Below are 25,000 nucleotides of genomic sequence, written 5' to 3'. Positions count from 1 at the left end.
CCACTATCAAAGTAATTTTTGCCATTTCCAGCACATCTCAAACACATCTTCATCGCTGATGAAAATGACATTTTGAACCTTTTTCAAATAAAATTACAGACTCTTTTATCCCACTTAGACTAATTTCACAGCTAACATTTTATGCATCCTAAATACACACAATTAAATCATATTTTCACACTTTTTACAGCTTGATTGATCAAAATAATCTGCTCACAAGTCTGTTTGTCTTTGTTTTGTCTCATATTTCATCTCAAGCATGTTCTTCACTGACACTTTTGTCCACTTGGTTAACAAGTACACTAACTTTACTAAACTTTATTAGAGGCTAAATTGTTTGGTGGGGTGGAAATGATGTCACAACTATGGGACAGTCGTAATTATGGATAGAAATCATTTTCACACCATAAATATTGAAATGGTGTGTTTATTTCACTCTTTGTTTAGATGATCAGAACATGTAATAATTAGTATTTTGGTTACACTTTATTTTAGGGATCAGGAATTAGCCAGTTATGCATGACTAATAAATACAATTGTAAGTGACTAGTTATAGCATTATAAAGTATTTATTAAACCTTTATTGGCTGATTTCTTATTCTTGCTTATATAGCCCCTTTACATTTGCCTTTGTCATAGCCATGAATTTATTAGCTAAAACTAAAACATTTCAGTAGCTAATATGATGCAGATGACATCCTTTATAGATTCTTATTACACTGTGAATGTATACTTATAAGCCGCACAATACATAGAATGCATATAGTATTTCAACAAAGCAGGGAAGGTTAGGGTTAGGTTTAGGGTGTCTGTGGGACTCTAAATAAACACAATAAACATGTTGATGCCCCTATACTGTATAGTAGTATTTAATTAGGGGTGCAAGTAGCATCTGACACTATTTGTACTTAATGCAAAGAAGATGCTTTTTGTTGCTATTCACACCAAGCAACAAAAAGTCTCTGATTTCTATATTTATTTTATACTTATAAGCTGCACATTCACACAGTGTTATAAGAACCTATAAAGGGTTTATTTTGCACCTTACAAGCTATTGTATCTTTTGCTTTTACCTATAAGTCCATTTTAGGAAATAGAAATGCAAAGAGGCTATTAGGTAAGGCTAATCAGCCAATAAAGGCTTAATAAATACCTTATAATTCTAAACAAGTCCGTAACTAGTCCCTTACAAGTCCAATTATTAGTCATTAATTATAATTTCTGTTAATGCATGATTTTCTGTAAAGCTGCTTTGAAACGATGTGTTGTGAAAACACAGCCATTTAATGGGACGGGTGTCTTCTCATTCTAGAATGCATTTGATTGGACAAAGTTTCTCTAGTACAGTTTGACGTCATGATTTGACTGCGTCTTTCTGCCGAAAGAGCGAGACTGCATCACTGAAATGCTATATCTTCTGAAAATGAATTTTGCCACCCTTTAGAAGTACACTAGCATATAGATGACCCTAAAGCTAATCGACATGGACTAAAAGCAGCAAAACTTTCATTTTGATTTCACAGGGTCTTTACTAAATACCTTATCATTCTAAACAAGTCCAAATAATAGTCATTAATCCATAAAATAAAGTGCTTGCAGTATTTTCATAATGTATTTTCATAGTTTAATATTAAAAGTTTGGGTCTGAAGGCTAAAACAGTCAAATCTATTCATAAAAGACATTTTAAAAGTACCAAAAATAGGGGTCCTGGGTATCTCAGCGAGTACTGACGCTGACTATCACACCTGGAGTCGTGAGTTTGAATCCAGGGCGTGTTGAGTGACTCCAACCAGGTCTCCTAAGCAACCAAATTGGCCCGGTTGCTAGGTAGGATAGAGTCACATGGGGTAACCTCCTCATGGTCACTATAATGTGGTTCTCACTCTCGGTGGGGCACGTGGTGAGTTGTGTGTGCATGCCGTGGAGAATAGCGTGAGCCTCCACACGTGCTACGTCTCCACGGTAACGCGCTCAACAAGCCACGTGATAAGATGCGTGGATTGACGGTCTCAGACACGGAGGCAACTGAGATTCATCCTCCGCCACCCGGATTGAGGCGAGTCACTACACCACCACGAGGACTTAGAGCGCATTAGGAATTGGGCATTCCAAATTGGGAAAAAAAATAAATAAATACCAAAAATAAATGATGAAGGCCCGGTGAAAAGTTTCCAGTTTAGTGTTAATGTGTCCTTCATTTACGAAAAGAAAAGTGTTCAACCACTGTGACATAAAGTGAAGTATTTAAATGATGTTTACCTCATACTGAGTGATGATGCCGAACGTCTGAGCCGGTTCTCTCCACTTCAGCACGATCTTCTCCTCATACACACTCGCCTGGATAGAATCCAGAGGAACTTCACCCGGCACTGACAGGAAGTGACATCACAGTGGATCAAAACACAACGATAGCAAAAGCAATTTAATTGACTATGACATATACTGTGTATTTTGCTACATTTATCAAGTGTAAAATAACTCTGTGTCATAATCACTGAAAGGCTGAATTAATAACAGGAAGTATTAAATGTGTTTTACTAATGAAAGTAACGGAATAATATAGTGTAAGTCAATTGTTAATAGTTCAATTGTATCTCAGATGATCCATGACAGTGACTTTGAAGGAGAACAAAGAGCACAAGTGATTGTAACATCAGGGAAAGATGCCACAAATGTGTCTAATTATTTATAAAGGATGCTGATCTGAAGCAACACAGAATGATGTTTATTCCCTCACTAGAGTTCTTCTGTTAATAGGGGACATAATTCAATATTCAAGTTAAATGTCAGAGCTTTACTGTAGTGGAATAAATCCACCGTCACATACGTCTGAAATAAGATGAGCACGATCCAACAGAGCATTTGAGCCATTAATACACTTCAGTACATGAAATAATGGACTATTATTCTATATACAAAAAATTACAAACATTTTGTGCATTGTGTCATTGTATTGTGATGACTATAGTTAAATATTATCCTTTTACTGTCAACTTCATGTCAAACTACAAATTATAATCATTATTTATAATAAAGTTCTTGTTCTTAAGTTCAGCAATATAGGTATATAGGTTCCTTTTTTAGAAGAAAAAGAGAATGAAAAGTTCTTTATGGAAATTAAAAGGGTAAATCTCATAAAAACTCTCAAGAACATATCCAGATCATATTTTACAATAAATAAATAAAGAAAGAAAATGATGTCTATTTACAGAACTATTAAGATTGTTTACATTGTAACATTATTTTCATGTGGGTATGCAGATTTAACCCCTTACTGTAATGTGAAAAAACAATGATAAATTATTCAATTATTAATGTAATGTATTGTAAAATACAGTTGTTTGCATTCATCATGGCAGTATTTATTATGTTGCCTATACATTTATGCTAATTATTATTAGCTTAACACTTTAAGCTCTGAAAGTGTTTTTAAAAATGTCCTGTTTCAGTGGCATACCCAAAATTGAAGGCTTATAACTCCACAAAAAACAAAAACAAAAACAAGGAGGGTCAAGTGTTTGGTTTCATTGTAAAGAAACCCTTTCAACCCTCGTTCCCGGAGCGGTGCGCGGAGATGGGGAGGGTGGCTGCCTTCGAGGAGGGGTCGAGCATAAGGATGGGAGTTAGGGATTCTTACAATAAGAAATGGGGCAATTACTTAGCATTTTTGGGGGAATCTCGAGGAGGGGCGGTGGAGGGAGTAATTTAGAGTTTCATTTAAAAAATTAAAATAAAAAATTATTATACTTGATTATTGTATTTTATTTGATTTTTTGTTGTTGTTTTAGTTTTGTGTTTTTTCTCTGTGTGTGTGTGTCTATATTCTATTGACCACAAGGGTGTTCGTGGGGGGGTCAGGGTGGGGTGGGAGTTTGGTAGGGAGAGGGGATATAGTGGGGGTTTCATGTTTAAAGTGACTGATTCAATATATATACATATTGTTGTATTTTTTGTGTTAATTTATGAATCAATAAAAATGTTAATAAAAAAAAAAAAAAAAAAGAAAACCTTTCACATTTTTAATGATATAGATTATGATACATTTTGAGACTCTCGGCCTAAGAAACTGCTGAAAAAAAAAATTGAGCCAAAAATGCCTTTTTTTTTTTCTTTCTTCTTTTTCTGATTTGACGTTATATATCTCTGGGTGTAAATAAGGTGGCTCTGAAAAACTGCTTTTATTTTGTTCCCAATCATGTCAACTGTACCTGAGAAAAATGTTGTGTTTATTTGACAAAGCAATCAAAAGTTCTAGCATTACAAAAATAATTTATCTTAGTGTTCAAAAGCCTCTCCAAACAAATAAAACATAATAATTGTACATCAGAACTAATTACACATGCAAACACAACAATGACTAAAGGTTTGTATAGCATGCAGACATGATTTTAGTAATGAGATTTCACAGAATGAGTTTCATTCTGTGTCATTTGAGTCATCATTGAGTCTGTGTCATGTATTTGGCGCCATCTCCTGGTGGTCATATGTAACATTGTGCTTCATGTGGATTATCTAATGATCTATACATCTGATTATCTTGTGTGTGGACTATTTTGAAAGATAATCACCTCCTCTAAATAATGTATGTGATATTTTATGTTCTATATATTTTTCGTGAAGTTATAAGTGAAAACTTGTCTGTGAGTAAAACAAATAGGCTGGTTGTATTCTACTCTTTGAGAGCTTTCCAACAACATATGACACATGGATATTTGATGAGTTTGATGTTTTTAATGATTACAATAATTTGTACAGTGCAATTTTTTTTAGATAAATGATCAAAACTGAACACTTCTGATTTGTCTGTAAATGTCAAAGCACTTGTTTAGTTTTGGTCATAATGTCTACATGCATTGGAAAGTAGAGCTTCTGAACTATCAAACGATACCTATTTAGTGTTTGTGTAGTTGTTATTATTTTGACAATTATATTTTTACTCATGCCAGCAGGCCCATCCTAGCTTAAAGGGTTAATATCATCATCATCAAAATTATTTTGATTTAATTCTCTGTATTACAATTGCAAAATACAATTTCTACATCAGGCTTTAGAAGACCTTTCGATTCACTTAAAATATTATTGACGATTGATTACAGATTTAAACAAATGGTTTAAATTAGATTTATTTATATATGCTTATCTTTGCTAAGTGTAAAATAAGTTGAATTAAGGCCAAATAAAATTTAGCTGATTTGCCATTTACCAAACCATACTCAGAATATATAACATTTGTTTACTCAGTTTTAAAAGCTAATATTCCTCAATTAATCTGAATTAAATATCAATATGTAAACCATTTAAAAATTGCCCAATACAATTTCATACAATCTTTTATATTTACATTTATTCTGCTTTTACTTTTATCCAAAGCGACTTACAAATGAATATTAACGCAAAAGTGAGTCATTTTGATTACAAGAGGAAAGTTAGAGACAGAATGAAATTTATATATTTTAAAATGAAATATATTCAATGTTTTTATTGTTAATTAAAATTATAATTTTTTCCCATATGATATGTGACAGTTTGTTCGCTCACCGTCTTCGTCCGTCTGCACGTGAATCTCGGGACTTTCTTTTACACCCTCACGGTTGCGCAGTACCAGCCTGACGCTCAGGTTGGTGAAGGGCATCAGGTTATGGATGGTGTATTGAGGGGCGGAGCTCTGGGTGTCATAAGACACCTCCTCCCTGCTCTCCTCTTTCCCGCCTCCTCTCGCCCGGTACTGCACCGTGAGACTGAAGTTATGGCAACGAGTCACGTTATAACCGAACGGCTCCCAGCGAACTGTAACCTGACGGGATTTGATGTCCACCACTTTCAGCTGCCGCAGGCCGTGCATGGGCTCTGAGAGAGAGAGAGAAAACAGAATTATACCTTTAACCTGCATGAAAATTAATATTAAACAGCCATTAGGGAAAATGCAGCCGAACGCAAAGAGCCTCTAATGAGCCCAACAGAACCATTACAAAAAAATATGAAAGATTATAAAAACAGAATGTGTAATAAAAACACTAAAGAGATAATTTTATAATTCATGTTCTTTTGTAAGAAAAGCTTCAAGGCCGAAAACATAAATTCTCAACAGGATACACACAGCAGCCCACACTAGCACAAAATACACAAACCGCACCGAACGCCAAAAGCGATTTTCCACCGCTGGTCCTGCAAACCGAGGTTTGCAACATGTCTTTGTTTTGCTGTTTTGAGAAGTGAAACATGTTCATTTGTGTGAGAATCTCAACCCATATAATATACTGTACAATACATCTGCTAAAGAAGTTCAGATGCACAGATTTGAAATAATGTTTTTAAAACTCATTCTTCAGATTGTAAAAACAAGCATAAACAGTGTTCACAGTAATACACTTACAATGGAAATCTATGGGTCAAGTGTATTGGAGGTTCTTTTTTAGTAATTATAACAGGTTTTGTACTCCTTTTTTGAACATATATTTAAAAATGTATATTTTTTTATTGATAGAAGGACTCATTGAACTGAACTCATGCAGGGCACTCCCTGCGGAAAACAAAAAATATATAATAATTACATAATAAATTAATAACCACTTGCTTGATCTGAATATAATTGTTGAATATAATCGAAGCTTAGAATCTGGACTTTACAATGCATATTTGTTTCATTCTCATCATTTGCAAATTTATCACAACAATTATATTCAGAGATAGTCATGTGTTATACATCGTTGGAAATATCTCATTTTCTATAACACAATGAACAAATGTGTTTCACTCAGAAGTCAAACTGCAGTGAGTTTCAGTGAATGAAATTCCCACACACACACATAAATGTAATAAACAGGAGTGTCTTTTTGTCACATTTTTCCTTATTACTTCCTGAAACATACATATAACAGACAATGACATATCGTAACTTACAGCAGACGATCCCGATTCAAACAAGCCCAAACACAACATAATATGATGAGCAGATCTTGAAATATTCCTCAAAGAGTGTACATGGAAAGAAGATGCACAAAAGCACTCAACACACATTGTGTGAGTGTGTGTGTGTGTGTGTGTGTGTTTGTTTGTTTGTTTGTGTGTTGTGTGTGATGTGTGTTGTTTGTGTGTGTGTTGTTTGTTTGTGTGTGTGTGTGTGCTGTGTTTGTTGTGTGTGTGTTGTGTGTGTAGGTGAGATGTGTGTGTTTGTGTATGTGATGTGTGTATGTGTGTTGTTTGTGTGTGTGTTGTGTGTGTTTGTGTGTGTATGTGTGATGTGTGTGTTTGTGTATGTGATGTGTGTATGTGTGTTGTTTGTGTGTGTGTGTTGTGTGTGTTTGTTTGTGTGTTGTGTGTGATGTGTGTTGTGTGTGTGTTGTTTGTTTGTGTGTGTGTGTTGTGTTTGTTGTGTGTGTGTGTGTGTTTGTTTGTGTGTGTGTGTTTGTTTGTTTGTGTGTTGTGTGTGATGTGTGTTGTTTGTGTGTGTGTTGTTTGTTTGTGTGTGTGTGTGCTGTGTTTGTTGTGTGTGTGTTGTGTGTGTAGGTGAGATGTGTGTGTTTGTGTATGTGATGTGTGTATGTGTGTTGTTTGTGTGTGTGTTGTGTGTGTGTGTGTGTATGTGTGATGTGTGTGTTTGTGTATGTGATGTGTGTATGTGTGTTGTTTGTGTGTGTGTGTTGTGTGTGTTTGTTTGTGTGTGTGTTGTGTGTGTGTTGTTTGTTTGTGTGTGTGTGTTGTGTTTGTTGTGTGTGTGTGTGTGTGTGTGTTGTTTGTTTGTGTGTGTGTGTTGTTTGTGTGTTGTGTATGTGTGATGTGTGTTGTGTTTGTTGTGTGTGTGTTTGTGTGTTTGTCTGTGTGTGTTCTGTTGTGTGTATTGTTTGTTTGTGTGTGTGTGTGTTTGTGTGCTGTGTGTGTGTGTGTGTGTGTGTGTGTGTGTCCCGCCCCATCTACAACCCCTCCCCCACATTATTTTATACTATATTATTTATATAGTTTATTATATGTGTATTATATATATGTTCAGTAAGCACATTAATTGGTTATTCACCTGTCCGAGTAAAAATGGTACTTGTCCGGTATATTATGATACACTGTCATAATGCACAAAATTTTAATAGTCAGTAATTTAATTTGACGATTCTTGATATCAGTTTCAAAACCACAACAAATAATAACACTAATTTATGAACTATGTAAGAATTGTTTCAAGTTCTCAAGTAATTATTCAAGACAACTGAACCAAAAAGGTAAACAACAATAAAAACATAAATGAATAGAAATAGATTAAAAATAATTGAACAAAACATATCAGTGCTTTTTTAACAGCAGTATCAAGTATTCAAGTAAACATTCAGAATGAAATGCAACATAAAACTACTACAGGTCTTCACTGTATGATCATAATACATTAATACTTTTTAAAGCTACTAAAGTTACTCAGTCGAGCAGTGAGTGTGTTCATGTTTTCTTGTTCTGAATGTTTGATTATTATAATGACACACTAGACAGCAGCAGGTGTATTAGTTTACATTTACACTTACTAGTCCCACATTTTAATACAAATCCGCTTATTTCTCTGCTGTTTACGTTCACTTTAGACATCACTCTCAGTGTTTACATGAATATCTCAACAAGACGGGCATCTCGGCAGAACTTTGAAATGTATTTGAGCATTTGGTGTTTATAATATCACCATGAGCATTCTCGAAACACCCGCGCATGTTCAGCACACACACATAAGCCGATCGCTAGCGAATTATTCAGTTTATGGGATCTGGTTAAAAAAAATTCAGTAATTTTCTGTGAAGTCACATTAACAAAAGTCTTTGAATGAGCACCTGTGAACTCCAATATGGTAAAATACTCTCATCTCCGCTTCTGTCCACAAAACAACCTGGTGTTATGAGGTTTTCGATTTGTTATTGTATAGTAACTTGTAATGGCCAGTTAAAGTGAATTTAGAGCACTGTAAATACAATTGAACACATCTGTTATTCTGTGTATGAGATGAGATTCGAGGAGGAAGCACAGACAGAATCACCTCACATGTGCTCAGAACAGAGCTCCGCAGAGCAGCGCGTGCAAACGGTTTGCTTGATTACATCACAGCCCTTTGCAGTTTAATATTCATAAGGTCATATGTTGATTTCAATTTTATTTCAATGGATCGTTTAGCCCTACACAATGCAACAGAAAGACGAGTTGTTTTTGCAATATTTCGTGGAATGCGTTCTTTTTATCTCATCACATTGAATTCAGACTGCAAGCTCACAACTTGAGTATCATTCTCTTGCCATGGCACTGGAGATTCAGTAGCGGCGAGCGCTGGTGTGTGCGCACATGTCTGATGACTTTGTGTGTGCAAACACATTTCCACATATGTGCTCATCTAAAGGATTGGGATGCTCTTGAACACTTAATATATCTGTATTTTGTAGTCGAATCCATTCATTTCTAATGGTCGGTCATTTTTGACCGGGAACACAACAAGTGTAACAAAGTGAAATAAAACACATTAAAGAAAACGGTCCAAATGGGGGCCTGGGTAGCTCAGTGGTAAAATACGCTGGCTACCACCCCTAGAGTCGCTAGTTTGAATCTCAGGGTGTGCTGAGTGTCTCCAGCTAGGTCTCCTAAGCAACCAAATTGGCCCGGTTGCTAGGGAGGGTAGAGCCACATGGGGTAACCTCCTTGTGGTCTCTATAATGTGGTTCGTTCTCGGTGGGGCTTGTGGTGAGTTGAGCGTGCAACAAGCCACGTGATAAGATGCGCGGATTGACGGTCTCGGATGCAGAGGCAACTGGGATTCGTCCTCCGCCACCCGGACTGAGGCGAATCACTACGCCACCACGAGGACTTAAAAAGCACACTGGGAATTGGGCATTCCAAATTGGGGAGAAAAGGGGGAAAAATCAATACACTTTTCTGTGTAGCATGTAATAGTTACCAGCTTTACTGTCTTTACGTATTCATGACATGAGTTAAAAGACTGGATGTAAAGTTACACAGACAAGATCAGTAAGCAATTCCAATGCACAAGTCTCATGTTAACACGTATAATGTTTAAGTCTTGTGGCAACACTTTCAAAACAATGTTTTCTTTAGTGTGCAGTTTTCACTGCAGTTACACAACACGCTTAACACATATATTTTTGTAAATTGACAACCACTGATGTTTATTCCATCATCTTGCTCCTAAAGACTTGTACTGTAATTGCATTACTGTTTACACGACTTTGTCATGCTTTTATAAACTGAGGGATGAGTGAACACAATCTGGAGTCTCGTTCCGTGTACAAAACTATATCTGATATCTGTGGTTCATTCCTCTGAATGCAGACACATGAGTGCAGCTCATCTGAATCACTGCAGATCAAAGCAGCGCTGATCAGAACCGCAGGATGAAAGAGAATCAGATTCAATCTAACACAGCAGCAGACACATCGAGAAACAGTGAGACAGAGAAAATACTTACTTAATATAGTGCAACAGTGCCCGGACACTTTTCCATCCATCTTAATTCCGGAAGTATTTTTCCGATTCATTGTTTCCATAGGGATTTTATAAAATCATTCATAAAGAGTTCATGAACCAACCAGTTCCAAGGTGAATCCCAACATTACAAACTTTGAATTGAAGCAAAAAGGTGTTTGAAAATCAGACAAAAAGGTACAAGACTGTGTACTTAACGTCTTTAATGAGGGAATGAACTACAAATCCCATGAAGCATTGCAAATGACTTATAATTCAAAACTTTTGATTATAGTTGTCGATTATAAGTATAGCAACAATATATCTGAAGCTTATTTTAAAATATTCAGATATATACAAATATATAAGTAGTTTGAGAGTGTAGAAAGAGTGACTTGATTGTATCATTCACAGAGCATTATGGGTAGTGTAGTTCTTCACCAGGAATTCCAGTAAAAAACACATTATTTTTAAAAATAAAGTTGAAATAATGCAGACTGATGGTTTCTAGAGAAGATTAAAAACCTCGGTGCTCACAGTTCATTTGTCATTAAACGTTTATAAGTTAGGGTTAAAAATCTGTGTTTTTAAAGGTGCAATATGTAACATTGTTCATGTAATATTCACCTTTTTTTTGCCAATGTGTGAACGGCTTGTAACGCAACTTAAAAAATGAGCCCTTCCCGGACTTCCTAGGTTGCCTATTAAAGCCTGTAGACTGATTTTAATGCGAAGGGAGCGGGTCGCTTTTGCCGGGAAAATCCAAAGGATGTGACGTTTATGCGCGCTCCCGAGAGCCTCAGTGCGTCTCTTCCGCTATTCAACAGCGACAACAAACTGCAACACTAGGTAACGTTATCTTAGAGATGGAATCCAGCAAACATCCGGCTCCCAGCACAACACCGACTCCTACACAAACTCAGAGTAAGCCAAAAAACAAACATTTATCTACTGAATCCCGTCTGGCTAAGCGGGAACGTGATCGTAGTCGAGCGAAAACTAGAGTGAACATCGGCAGGGCATTTGATTCCTGGAGGGACCTTCGTTCGGTTTTGGGGATCAGAACCGACCCTGAATTGGCGTTCTTCTTATTGGACTGGTAAGCTTACATAACTGCAAAGCATGTGAAATATAGTGCCATAAGGATTGATCTGTGTCATTTTAGCTAACTTGATCTTGCCTGCACAGTAACTGTCATAAACAATGTAAATCTGTAATTATTCAGCAAGGTAAACTACAATAACACATGAAATGAATGCTAGACAATGTTCAAGATAATGCAAAAAGCTCCATTCATTAGTGTAACGTAACTTGGTTATACAGAAAATATATACATTCTATTATAAAACAATAGCGCATCGATATATCAGAATGACATATGAATTGTGTCAACATATTTATAATGTACAGTCTATTTTATAAACAGCTACTGTCATCATCCACCAAATTTAGCTAACAGCTATTGAGAAAGCTGGCTAGCTAGCTAACGGCGACACAGGCTATCGTATAAATGCAGTCAATGTCTCATGCAAAGAAAAGTGATTACTTCAACTACAGTCTCGCATAGTCAGACCTATATCCACACTTTATATTAGCCCTGTTCCAGCACTGGAGAGTCAAATATAATATACAGTCTCTGTAGTAGGAATTGGGGGCCTGGGTAGCTCAGTGGTAAAATACGCCGGCTACCACCCCTGGAGTTTGCTAGTTCGCTAGTTCGAATCCCAGGGCATGCTGAGTGACTCCAGCCAGGTCTCCTAAGCAACCAAATTGGCCCGGTTGCTAGGGAGGGTAGAGTCACATGGGGTAAACCTCCTCGTGGTCGCTATAATGTGGTTTGTTCTCGGTGGGGCGCGTGGTGAATTGAGCGTGGTTGCCGCGGTGGATGGCGTGAAGCCTCCACACGTGCTATGTCTCCGTGGCAACGCGCTCAACAAGCCATGTGATAAGATGCGCGGGTTGACTGTCTCAGACGCGGAGGCAACTGGGATTCGTCCTCCGCCACCCGGACTGAAGTGAATCACTATGCGACCACGAGGACTTAGAGCGCATTGGGAATTGGGCATTCCAAATTGGGAGAAAAAGGGGAAACCCCCCCCCCAAAAAAGGATGGTATTAAAACAATCATAACTGTGTAATTTTAATTATGTTACCTCATCTGTCATCATGATGCCGGTGAATCACGTTCAGTCTCTTTGTACGTTACATCATTGTTTTTGTCGATGCTCGCTCGCGTCCCTATGGAGTGTGTGCACGAGCGCGAGCAACAGGTAGCTGCTGCAGTTCACTTAACGTTCACAGGTGTCACTAATAACAAGGGTTTCTGAATCTTACATACTGCACCTTTAAGTTAATTAAAAATAGTAATCCAGTACAAATTACTATTTACTTCACTAAAATTGTAATCAGATTACTAATTACTTTACTTTTAAGTTACTTTCTTAAACAATTTTCCGCTCAACAAATTCAAAATAATGTACATTTTTTCTTGTTCATTGTTACACACAAGTCATACACTCACAATGACTCGATACAGGGCTGTAATACATGTATACATTAGAAATATATATAACCCTATAATGTACTTAAAATTAATTACATTTATTTAATTTTAAATGTAATGCATTACACTACTTATTTTGACAACAAAGTAATTAGATTACACAGAATAATTACTTTGTAATCCGATTACACCCCACAATGTTAACGATCAATTCACTTATGGAGAAACCGAATGGTTTTTTACTTCCTGAAGCAGACTGTTGTGCTCTATTGGCAAACAGTCAAGAACAAATTCGGTGTGGAATATGATTAGTTCTCAATTCTGATTGGATGAACCTTGTTTGAAGCTGTATTAAGTTAGACACGAGGGTGAGTAAACAAAGACAGAATAATAAGTTTCAGGTGACCCTTTAAACACTGCTTGAAACACATATTCTCTCTCTTGTGCTGACACTGATGGTTTTGTGTCAAACATTCTGCTGATGTGTCATAATCTCTCATCAAGAGTTCTTCCTCTTCCCGTTCTCTCTCTGCCAGCTCAGCTTCATTTCGGTGTTGTCTATATCTTCACTGCTCTTTATTTTACTCGCTTTCCTCAGTCACTTCCTGACAGAACCACACACACACACACACACACACACACACACACACACAATAAAACACACTCTCTCTGAAACATTCTCCTACTATAAATCTCTCTCTCTCTGTCTGTCTGTGGTAAAGGACCATGAACACATTCTAATAGGATCAATTTCCATTCTCACACAAATCTGAAGTCCATTTCACTGGAACATCACATTTTCCCACCTATTAAATCTAGCCAGAGTTCAATTTCCTCTTCGCCACTCTGGAGACACACACACACACACACACGCAAGCGCACAGAATTTCTCAGAATAAAGAAAAACATAATGAAATCAAGCACATATTATATGGTCACCATCTGTCTTTAGCATACTTCACCAAAGTATGCTTCGGTTTTTCGCGAGTGCCATACGGTACATGTGACGTAAATTTCATCGTCAGCACAGAATGTGTGTACTGTCCGTGTCATCTGCACATGTGCATGCTGTTTACTGTACTACAGAGTATCACAAAGCAGTCGTAACGCACATCCGTCTTATTTTTTTTGAATATAGAAAGAACTGATGTAAATAATCCAGTCATAGTATGTTGTGTATTTCCCCGCTGAACACCTGTACATCTGTTAATTACCTCACTCAAACACATCCTAATATATGTGACATTAATCACTATATCCACAACATAAACGTCATATTACAACTTACATCTGCACAGACAATGAACGGGTGAACAAACTAATTTACGCACTAGTCAGCTACGCTACACATAACGCAATATCCTAAACTGTCTAAACGGGACTAATTCAAAACAGAGTCACTTTAAAAGTAGCTCATACTTCAGTATATTCACTTTTTGCCTTTATTTTAGTTGTTTATTCTTACATATTAAGCATATTAATCTTAAATATGTTTGATACAAGTTTAAATAATTGTAAATAGTTCATAAATTTGTCTAAAAATTTGAATATTTGGTTTGAGTTTGGTCTGTTACAGTTTGATGTACCTGTTTTTGTCATTTTGCAATGCAATTTTTGTCGACTAAAATTATATGCTATTTTAATCAAATTAAATACACTAAAATTAATGAATATGACATGATGAAACATTGACTAAATTTAAAGGAAATTCAAAGGGCATATTTATGACAAAAAAAAAAACTGCGAAAATTCAAACTGTTCGAAACTAAGGCTGTCGATTTAACGCATTAATTCAGTGCGATTAATTATATAAAAATAACGCGTTAAAAAAATAACCCAATTAATCATGTCTCCGGACTGTAATAGGGAATATTCCTGAGCAATTCAAGCTTGTAGTACCACCTGTTTTCTCCAGGGGGCAGTAAGTGAAAATCGCTGTATAGGCAACGAGCAGCTTATACAGAGAACAAACTTAAGCAGAAAACACAACTTAAGGACACAATCTTGCAATAAAAAAAAATAAAAAAAAAACACTTGATAGAGCACTTATCCGAATTTAGGGACTTAGGGCGGTAGAACACGCTTTCACATCAATGCAAGTTGATGTACAGATGTAACAGTGTTGAAGAAGATGTGCTGCCCTAATATAGAGGCGCTCTTCCTCAATTGTAAGCCTTTCTACTTGCCACGTGAGTTTTCCTTGTTTATTCTGGTGAATGTTTATATTCCTCCACAAGCGTTTGTGAGCGCAGCGCTGCAACAGCTGGCTGATCAGATCACAGACACGGAACAACAATACCCGAACTCACTTAATATTATTCTTGGGGATTTTAACAAAGCAAATCTCACACGTGAACTGCCCAAATACAAACAGCACATTACATGCCCCACCAGAGACAGGAGCATACTGGATCACTATTACACTACATTAAAGGAGACCTATTATTATAAAACTGTGTGTAGATCACTCAAGGGAGGATCTATGATAATAGGGTGGAGTCCGTCACCAGTCGTGGGTGAGGCCTGCTTTAACGTGACGTCACTTTAGAGCAGAAACGAAAACCAATCACTTTGAGACACTGTTTTAGATTAACAGAAATATAAGAAAGAGGAGTGGGTGGACTTTTAACATTGTAGGGTGGTTGTGTACACACACTGCCGACTCACATTTATGTTCAAACACCATGTAAAAGTGAATTTTGCATAATAGGTCCCCTTTAAAGGATGCATATTGCTCTGTCCCTAGAGCAGCTTTGGGACTCCCTGATCACTGTCTGGTTCATCTTCTGACCTACAAGCAGAACCTAAAATCATCTAAGCCTGTAGTAAGGACTGTAAAGAGATGGACTAATGAAGCAGAGCTGTAACTACAAGCCTGCTTTGACTGCACCGATTGGAGTGTTTTTGAAGCTGGTTTACAGCAAAACTCAGGCAACTTCGTCAGGCTAAAGAGGATGCTTACAGAAGTGGGGATAACATCTTGTATAATCAAGCCAAAAACACACTAATAAAAGAGATTAGAGCGGCTAAAAGAAGTTATTCTGAAAAGCTGAAAAACAAGTTTTCAGCTAATGACCCTGCATCAGTGTGGAGAGGCCTGAAAGACATTATCAACTAAAAGACACCATCCCCTAACACTGTAGGGAGTCAACAACTGGCTGATGACCTGAATGTTTTTTTACTGTAGATTTGAAAAGCCCAGTCTCACATCTCACACCCGCTCTGACCTTCACTTCAAACAAACACCAACACCTCCTGCAACCCCCTCCTGCTACACAACCTGCACTTGAGATATGTGAAGAGATGTGCCGGGTCTTCCGGAGACAAAAGACAAGGAAAGCACAGGGCCCAGACGGTGTTTCACCCACTTGTCTAAAAGCCTGTGCTGACCAGCTGGCCCCCATCTTCACACAGATCTTCAACAGATCATTGGAGCAGTGTGAAATTCCCAGCTGCTTCAAACGCTCCACCATCATCCCTGTCTCAAAGAAACCCAAGATTGCAGGACTTAATGACTACAAACCTGTCGCCCTGACGTCTGTGGTCATGAAGTCATTTGAGAGACTGGTGTTGGCCCACCTGAAGGACATCACTGGACCCTTTCTGGATCACCTTCAATTTGCCTATCGAGCTAACAGGTCTGTGGATGATGCAGTCAACATGGGATTGCATCATATCCTGTAACATCTGGACAGATCAGGGACATATGCAAGGATCCTTTTTGATGGACTTCAGTTTGACTTTCAACATCATCATCTCAGCTATTCTCCAGACTAAATTACACCAACTCTCTGTTCCCACGTCTATCTGTCAGTGGATCACCAGCTTTCTGACAGATAGGCAGCAGTTAGTGAAACAGGGGAAGTTCACTTCCAGCACCTGTACAATCAGTACTGGTGCCCCTCAGGGATGTGTGCTCTCCCCACTACTCTTCTCCCTCTACGCCAAGGACCCCTCTGTCAAGCTCCTGAAGTTTGCAGATGACACCACTGTCATCGGCCTCATCCGAGATGACGATGAGTCTGTATACAGAAGGGAGGTTGAACGACAGGCTCACTGGTGCAGTCAAAACAACCTGGAGCTGCCAACCTGGAACACCCCAACATTAACCCCCTCACCATTCTAAACAGCACTGTGGCAGCAGTGGAGTTAATCAGGATCCTGGGCACTACCATTTCTCAGGACCTGAAGTGGGAGACCCACATTGACTCCATTGTGAAAAATGCCAGACGAAGGTTGCACTTCCTTCACCAACTGAGGACGTTCAACCTGCCACAGGCACTGCTGATCCAGTTTTACTCAGCAGTCATTGAGTCTGTCCTCTGCACTTCAATAACTGTCTGGTTTGTTTCAGCTACCAAGTCAGACATCAGAAGACTTCAGAGGATAGTCTGGACTGCTGAGCGGATTATTGGTTCTCACCTTCCCACCCTCCAAGAACTGTACACCTCCAGAGTGAGTAAAAGGGCTGGAAAACTCACTTTGGACCCCACTCACCCAGCACACTACCTTTTTGAACTGTTGCCCTCTGGCCAGTGCTGCAGAGCTCTGAGCACCAGAACTGTCAGGCACAAGAACAGTTTCTTCCCTCAGGCCATTCACCTTATGAACAGTTAAAACTGCCCCCAATACTCTCCAATGTGGCAATACAATCATGCACATATTCAACTATTCATTCATATTTATATTCCATTTATATTTATTTGACATATCCTACCTCTTCTGCACAATACATTAAATCACCTTGCACATAACTGTATATCTGTATATAACATATTTGAACACATATTGCCCTTCTGTAGTTTCCTCTATATATTTATCTGTTGTATCTTATTTTTCTATTCTTATTTCACTGTTTACGTATATATGCTTATATGTATATTTCAATGTTTGTATGTATATGTTGTATATGTATATTTTTTGTATTCTCTTTGCACTGGAAGCTTCCTTCACCAAGACAAATACCTTGTGTGTGTAAGCATACTTTGCAATAATGCTCATTCTGATTCTGATTTATTGTACTGTTCCAGCCACGGATGTAATTCACTGCTGTATCACTTCTTTGCATTATTAAACTTGTCATGGAGCCCTTTTACAAGTTATCTGAACCGCAATATCGCTCCACGTATTTGTCTTTATGGAATTTGTGTTGTGAATCATCTTTAAAAAAAGTGTACTAAAGCTATCTATTTTTAATAATAGAAACATAGGTGATAACTTCTCAGCTGGCACACTTGATTGTAAATAAAAAATGCCCTGTCTAACCACACCCACGGTTAGTTTTAACCAATCAACTCTCTTTGACCAGCCGAGTCCTCATAGGTCAAGAATTTCAGAGATGTGCACTAACAGGAGATACATCACCAAACAAACACCTTGGAAGAACAAAAACATCACTGCATTTCACCATCGTTGTTAGGCGAACTAAAAGTAGCCTGTTCCCCCAGTAAGTATAAATGAGAACACAGTAAGAGACTTGTGAGAAACACACTGAGGAACATTGATGCTAATGTCTCCTGCTCACACTCACAGTCTGGAATCAGTACAGCATCTGTCTCTCTGACTCAACTAACTCAAGAACATCTGCAGAAAACTCTGTCTGATGAATCCAACTGCAGCTTTGACTAGTCCTTGACCTGTTTTCAACTCACAGATCCGTTTGTAGATTCAGAGTTCAGTCGCTTGTTTACTAAAGCTCTGACGGAGCATTTGAGATGGATAGGAATGCTTAATATGCGGGAAGTCAGGTGGGAAATATACCTAAATCAGAGTGCATTGCACAAAATCTTTAACTTTTCAGTCGCATTACTTTTGCAAACACCTTCTGTTTTACCTCGTCATCACTGCAACACACCATTCCTCACTGAGATAAATAGTGTTCTTGAGTCTAGTGTGGTTGGCACACTTTTCGTTCTTTGTTGAATATCTCTGGTGGAATATACATTGGTGGTGCATCGATTGTTGCACTCTATTATTATTAAACCTTTCATTGTGATCCGGTAATTTTGTTTTTTTTAGTAATCCAGTTGGAATAAAATTCCTTGTCTTTGTTCACATATGGTATCTGAAAGCACAAAAACAATTTGGACCATTTTCTTTACATTTTGTTTTTGTTTTATTTCACTTTGTTACACTTGTGTTCCCGGTCAAAAATGACCGGCCATTGGAAATGAATGGATTAGACTACAAAATACAGATATATTAAGTTAATTAATTGTGTTCAGGAGCATCACAATCCTTTAGATGAGCACATATGTGGATGTGTGTTTGCACACACAAAGTCCTCGGATATGTGCACACACACACACACACACACACACAAACTTGTTTTTATATCATTGTGGGGACTCTCCATTGACTTCCATTAATTTTATGGATTTTATACAGATCTAATGATAATTTATATTCCCTAAATGTAACCCTAGAAATGTAACCTAACCCGCACAGAAACCTTTCTGCATTTTTACATTTTCAAAAAAAACATAGTTTAGTATGTTTAATAAGCAATATCCCTCATAGGGACCGCTGTGTAGTATACATTTTGTCCCCACAATGTAGTATAAACATGTACACAAACACACAAACACACACACACACACACACAAAACACAACACACACACAATGTGTGTTGAGCCCCCTTTTGTGCATCTTCTTTCCATGTACACTCTTTGAGGAGCATTTCAAGATCTGCTCATCATATTATGTTGTGTTTGGGCTTGTTTGAATCGGGATCGTCTGCTGTAAGTTACAATATGTCATTGTCTGTTATATGTATGTTTCAGGAAGTAATAAGGAAAAATGTGTCAGAAAGACACTCCTGTTTATTATATTTATGTGTGTCTGTGGGAATTTCATTCACTGAAACTCACTGCAGTTTGACTTCTGAGTGAAACACATTTGTTCATTGCATTATAGAAAAAGAGATATTTCCAACGATGTATAACACATGACTATCTCATCTTTTTATGGTTTTATCAACTCTGAATATAATTGTTGTGATAACAAATGTGCAAACGATGAGAATGAAACAGTTCTTATTTGTCAACAAATTAAAAAGCATTATTTAAGGATTGGTAATATCAGCTATATACATTATAAAGTCCAGATTATAAACTTCAAAACGACACACATTTTGTTCAGACCAAGCAAGTGGTTATTCATTTATTATGTAATTATTATATACATTTTATTTTCCGCAGGAAGTGCCCGGTATGAGTTCAGTTCAACGAATCCTTCTATCAATAAAAAATATACATTTTTAAAAATATGTTCAAAAAAGGAGTACAAAACCTGTCATAATTACTAAAAAAGAAGTTGATAAAAAGATCTAATGCAATATATTGTGATAATATATGCATTATGAGAGATTTATAAACAGTCATAGTGGGTCGGTCATTTTTGACCGGGAACACAAAATGTGTTAGCACAAAACAAACACAACACAATAACAGTTTTTGAGTGTCTTATCATGTTGTTATAGCCACTTTTTTTAAAAAGCAATAAGCTACTCGAGTCCACGCATTACACTGATTTAATCACGGTTAAGGGTGGTAAAAGGGTGAAACTTTAAATCATGCTACAATCATTGTTACATTTGGCCTCTGGTGGCTTAAGCTTAATTATAATATACCACCGTGAAATGCTTTTTGAAGATCGTTTGAGGATGGAAATGTCCTCTCAGACGCGCCACTTCTTGAAGCTCGTCCTTGACTGCTTACACCCTGACAGCAGAACGCTCGCTAAATGATTAAATGCAAATGGAGGCAGAACGTCAAACTTTGAGATACAGATAAAAACAAACAGCCGAGAGGACAAACTGCAAAGACAGACAAAACGTGACACAAGTTTGATATCAAAGAGGAAAAGATATGAAAATGATGTGGAGGGCTGTTACGGGCTATGAATGAAGTTAAGCGTCTCTCTGATGCATTTCATCATTTATTCACAATGCCAATAAGAACCTGAGAAAAAATGACATTTGGAAAGGTCAGGTGTATGAGAAAACAAGCTGAGCAGACATTTCGAGAAACACACACACACACACTCATTCTTATTCTGACAAATCGCATTTGATTATTGTGGGCAACCTCTGATGGAGGCAAACTGTCAAATCCTGTGTGTTTTCTGTGAGAGTTGGGCTGAGCACAATATGGAACATAATGACGTTATATTAGCAATCATTTTGTTAGCGATATAAAATGTTGCAACATAATGAATATAACAATATGCTTTTTATTTGGCCATTAAGTTCTCTAAAGAGCGTGTCATTATACTAGTTTCACAATCCTTCCTTGACTCACGACTCATGCATATGAGAGTGTTAAGACAAAAGTGTTTTAACCTCCTGAGACCTGAGTGTGACTACTGTGTGCATTTTCCATTCCCCTTTTTGATCTGTAACTAGTAGCACCTAATGAACAAGCATTATGGGTATATATATATATATATATATATATATATATATATATATATATATATATATATATATATATATATATATATCACACACATTATGGGTTATGGGTATATATATATATATATATATATATATATATATATATATATATATATATATATATAACACACACATTATGGGTTATAGGTATATATATATATATATATATATATATATATATATATATATATATATATAAATAACACACATTATGGGTTATGGGTATATATATATATATATATATATATATATATATATATATATATATATCACACACATTATGGGTTATGGGTGTATATATATATATATATATATATATATATATATATATATATATATATATATATATATATATATATATATAACACACACATTATGGGTTATGGGTATATATATATATATATATATATATATATATATATATATATAAAACACACACATTATGGGTTATGGGTATATATATATATATATATATATATATATATATATATATCACACACATTATGGGTTATGGGTATATATATATATATATATATATATATATATATATATATCACACACATTATGGGTTATGGGTATATATATATATATATAAAACAAACATTACGGGTTATGGGTATATATATATATATATATATATATATATATATATATATATATATATATATATATATATAAAACAAACATTACGGGTTATGGGTATATATATATATATATATATATATATATATATGTATACACACACACACCCATAACCCATGATGTGTGTCCATAATGTCAATTTTAGCTATATTGATATCCTAATATATATGTACTGTATAATGTTTGGTTGAAATGTTTACATTATACATTTGATAAAAAAAATCAATATTTTAACTAATTTAAGAACAAATAAATATATACAATATATATATATATATATATATATATATATATATATATATATATATATATATATATATATAACACACACATTATGGGTTATGGGTATATATATATATATATATATATATATATATATATATATATACACACACATTATGGGTTATGGGTATATATATATATATATATATATATATATATATATATAACACACATTATGGGTTATAGGTATATATATATATATATATATATATAAAACAAACATTACGGGTTATGGGTATATATATATATATATATATATATATATATATATATATATATATATATATGTATACACACACACACCCATAACCCATGATGTGTGTCCATAATGTCAATTTTAGCTATATTGATATCCTAATATATATGTACTGTATAATGTTTGGTTGAAATGTTTACATTATACATTTGATAAAAAAAATCAATATTTTAACTAATTTAAGAACAAATAAATATATACAAGATATATTAAAATATTGTTAAAAGGCTGAACAATATTTAAACTAATTTTTTTTTTTATTTTGTCCAGTTATAGCCGAGGGTCTTCTCAATATATAACATATCAGAAGCTTAATAACATCCTCAGAGACCCTGACTATTAGAGCAACAGGATTATACTGCTTTATGAGTGTGTGTTTGTGTGTTTATGAATGCACGCTCATGTACACCATACAGACCGAGTGACGTATAGAAAAGACAGATTGAAGTGTTATATGCAGAGGTCGATATGAGAGCAACATGGCCACATTTTGAAGGTTAGCAAATGGTTTAAAAAATATGACATTGATTTTTGTGCTTTACAAAAGGAAAGTTGTAGTAAGAGTGTGTGAATCAAGCACAACTTTAAAAGCTATTGATCTGTGGAACAATCAGCTGAATACACAGTGATTTCTGAGACAGCTTAAGAAAGCGTGTGAAATGTGACCCGTGCGCTCGAGTGCGCCATTATTCAAGAGTTTTTATTTCCACACATTTCCCTGTTATTGACGTGAAACCCACTTAAGAAGGAGGAGGGGAGAAAAGAGAATATAAACACGACAGAGGCTTTCAGAGGTTCGATATCATTCTGTTAATTGGCTCCAAATAATTTTATTTTAAAAGCTATAATAACATTTTTTAAAGGCCGTCTGTAGGGTTTGCACCAACTAGTTGATTAGTCAATTAGTTCTACCATTATTTGATGCCTTGAAGGGATGGGACAATATAACATCTCGAAATACTGCAAATCAAAATAATTGATGAGCCATATTGAGGCAAATTCGATGCATCAAAATCTCTCTGTAGCTTTTCTCTACATTACTTATGGAGTTCGCACAAGGTCCTTGAAGTGTTTAAAGTGCTTCAATTAAGCTTTTAGAAATGTAAAGACTGGAATACCTGGAAAAATCACCTTGTTTTGTTGAAAAGTGCTTGAAATTAAAACCGAACATTTCTTCTGTCCATTAAAGATGAGATCCATGCATGTCTTTTAATATCCTGATCAAAAAGTAAAAAGAAACATAAACTAAATTAATCACACGCAACACGGATGCGATATAGAAACCGTGCGACACCTCTCTCGTCAATGTGCCGCAATTCTTAAAGAGATAATTTGCGCTTGCTTTAAAAATGGATGTACAAATTTAAATACTTGTAAACTGTACACAAACAGTGACAGCTGACATTATTATTAGGGCTGTCAATTGATTAAAATGTTTAATCGAGTTAACTACATGGTGTGCCGATTAACTAATTGTATTAATCGCAATTAATCACATATATAGATATTTGCTGAGAAAGCCCCTCAAATAATAATACTTCAATATATAATGATGAAATAATTATAAATAGTTATATTTAAATAATTACAAATAATATATATATATATATATATATATATATATATATATATATATATATATATATATATATATAATATTCAGATAATTAAAATGCATTACATTATTGTGGGGTTAAGCATTGATAAGACAATACAAAAAGTGTCTTTAGAATCCAATATATTGTTTATTTGCATATTATTGAACATAAGCCAATCATTGACCTACATTTCACAGCAAACCATTTTGTAGTTGAATCTGTCAGTCAGTCCAAGATTTATTATGAGGGCTTGTTTAAGGACGCACCAACGTACACCTGTGTCAGACGGACACTTCTGGGGCATCTCGGTTGCGTTGCTTCATATTAATCGCTGTGTCAAGTTAAACGTAGTTTAATACTTAGAAAAACACGTCTTTAGATCCCTAAGTTTGGACTTGCGCTCCATCAAGAGTTTTGAACGCAAGATCGCGTCCTCATGTTGTGTTTTCTGCTCAAGGGTTGTTTGTTCTCTGTATAAGCTGCTCGTTGCCTATACAGCTGGAGTTTCACTTACTGCCCCCTGGAGAAAACAGGTGGTACTACAAGTTTGAATTGCTCAGGAACATTCCTTACTACAGTCCGGGGACATGATTAATTGCGTTAATTTTTTAATGCGTTAATTTTATATAATTAATCGCACTGAATTAACGCGTTAAATCGACAGCCCTAATTATTATACATGCAATATAATATATTATACATATTATACATAATATTAATTGATAAAATGTAGAATTTGTATGTGCAATTTGCGCAAACATTTTTCTAAAAAAATAAACAACATTTTCTAAAATACTTTGTCATTTAAGTGTTGTTATATCGAATCAC

The 25,000-nt window shown here is 35.7% G+C and overlaps 2 protein-coding genes across 4 annotated transcripts in view; one reads left to right on the top strand and one right to left on the bottom strand.

Moving 5' to 3' along the window:
- Window positions 1-25,000, bottom strand: part of LOC127443011 (receptor-type tyrosine-protein phosphatase mu-like) — a 384,365-nt gene that overhangs the window by 158,514 nt on the left and 200,851 nt on the right. For all 3 annotated transcript variants that reach the window (XM_051701475.1, XM_051701476.1, XM_051701477.1), the window contains exons 8-9: window positions 5,540-5,848; window positions 2,261-2,370 (exon numbers count right to left, since the gene is read on the bottom strand). In XM_051701475.1, the coding sequence (XP_051557435.1) occupies window positions 2,261-2,370; window positions 5,540-5,848 (419 nt within the window). The remainder of the gene's footprint in view (window positions 1-2,260; window positions 2,371-5,539; window positions 5,849-25,000) is intronic.
- LOC127443052 (yjeF N-terminal domain-containing 3-like) overlaps window positions 1-25,000 on the top strand; it is a 479,510-nt gene that overhangs the window by 338,082 nt on the left and 116,428 nt on the right. The window lies entirely within an intron of this gene.

The sequence above is a fragment of the Myxocyprinus asiaticus genome, chromosome 6 (genome assembly GCF_019703515.2).
Source record: "Myxocyprinus asiaticus isolate MX2 ecotype Aquarium Trade chromosome 6, UBuf_Myxa_2, whole genome shotgun sequence".
NCBI classification, from domain to species: domain Eukaryota; kingdom Metazoa; phylum Chordata; class Actinopteri; order Cypriniformes; family Catostomidae; genus Myxocyprinus; species Myxocyprinus asiaticus.
Note: the sequence above shows the minus strand (reverse complement) of the source record. Positions and strands in the feature narration are given on the sequence as shown.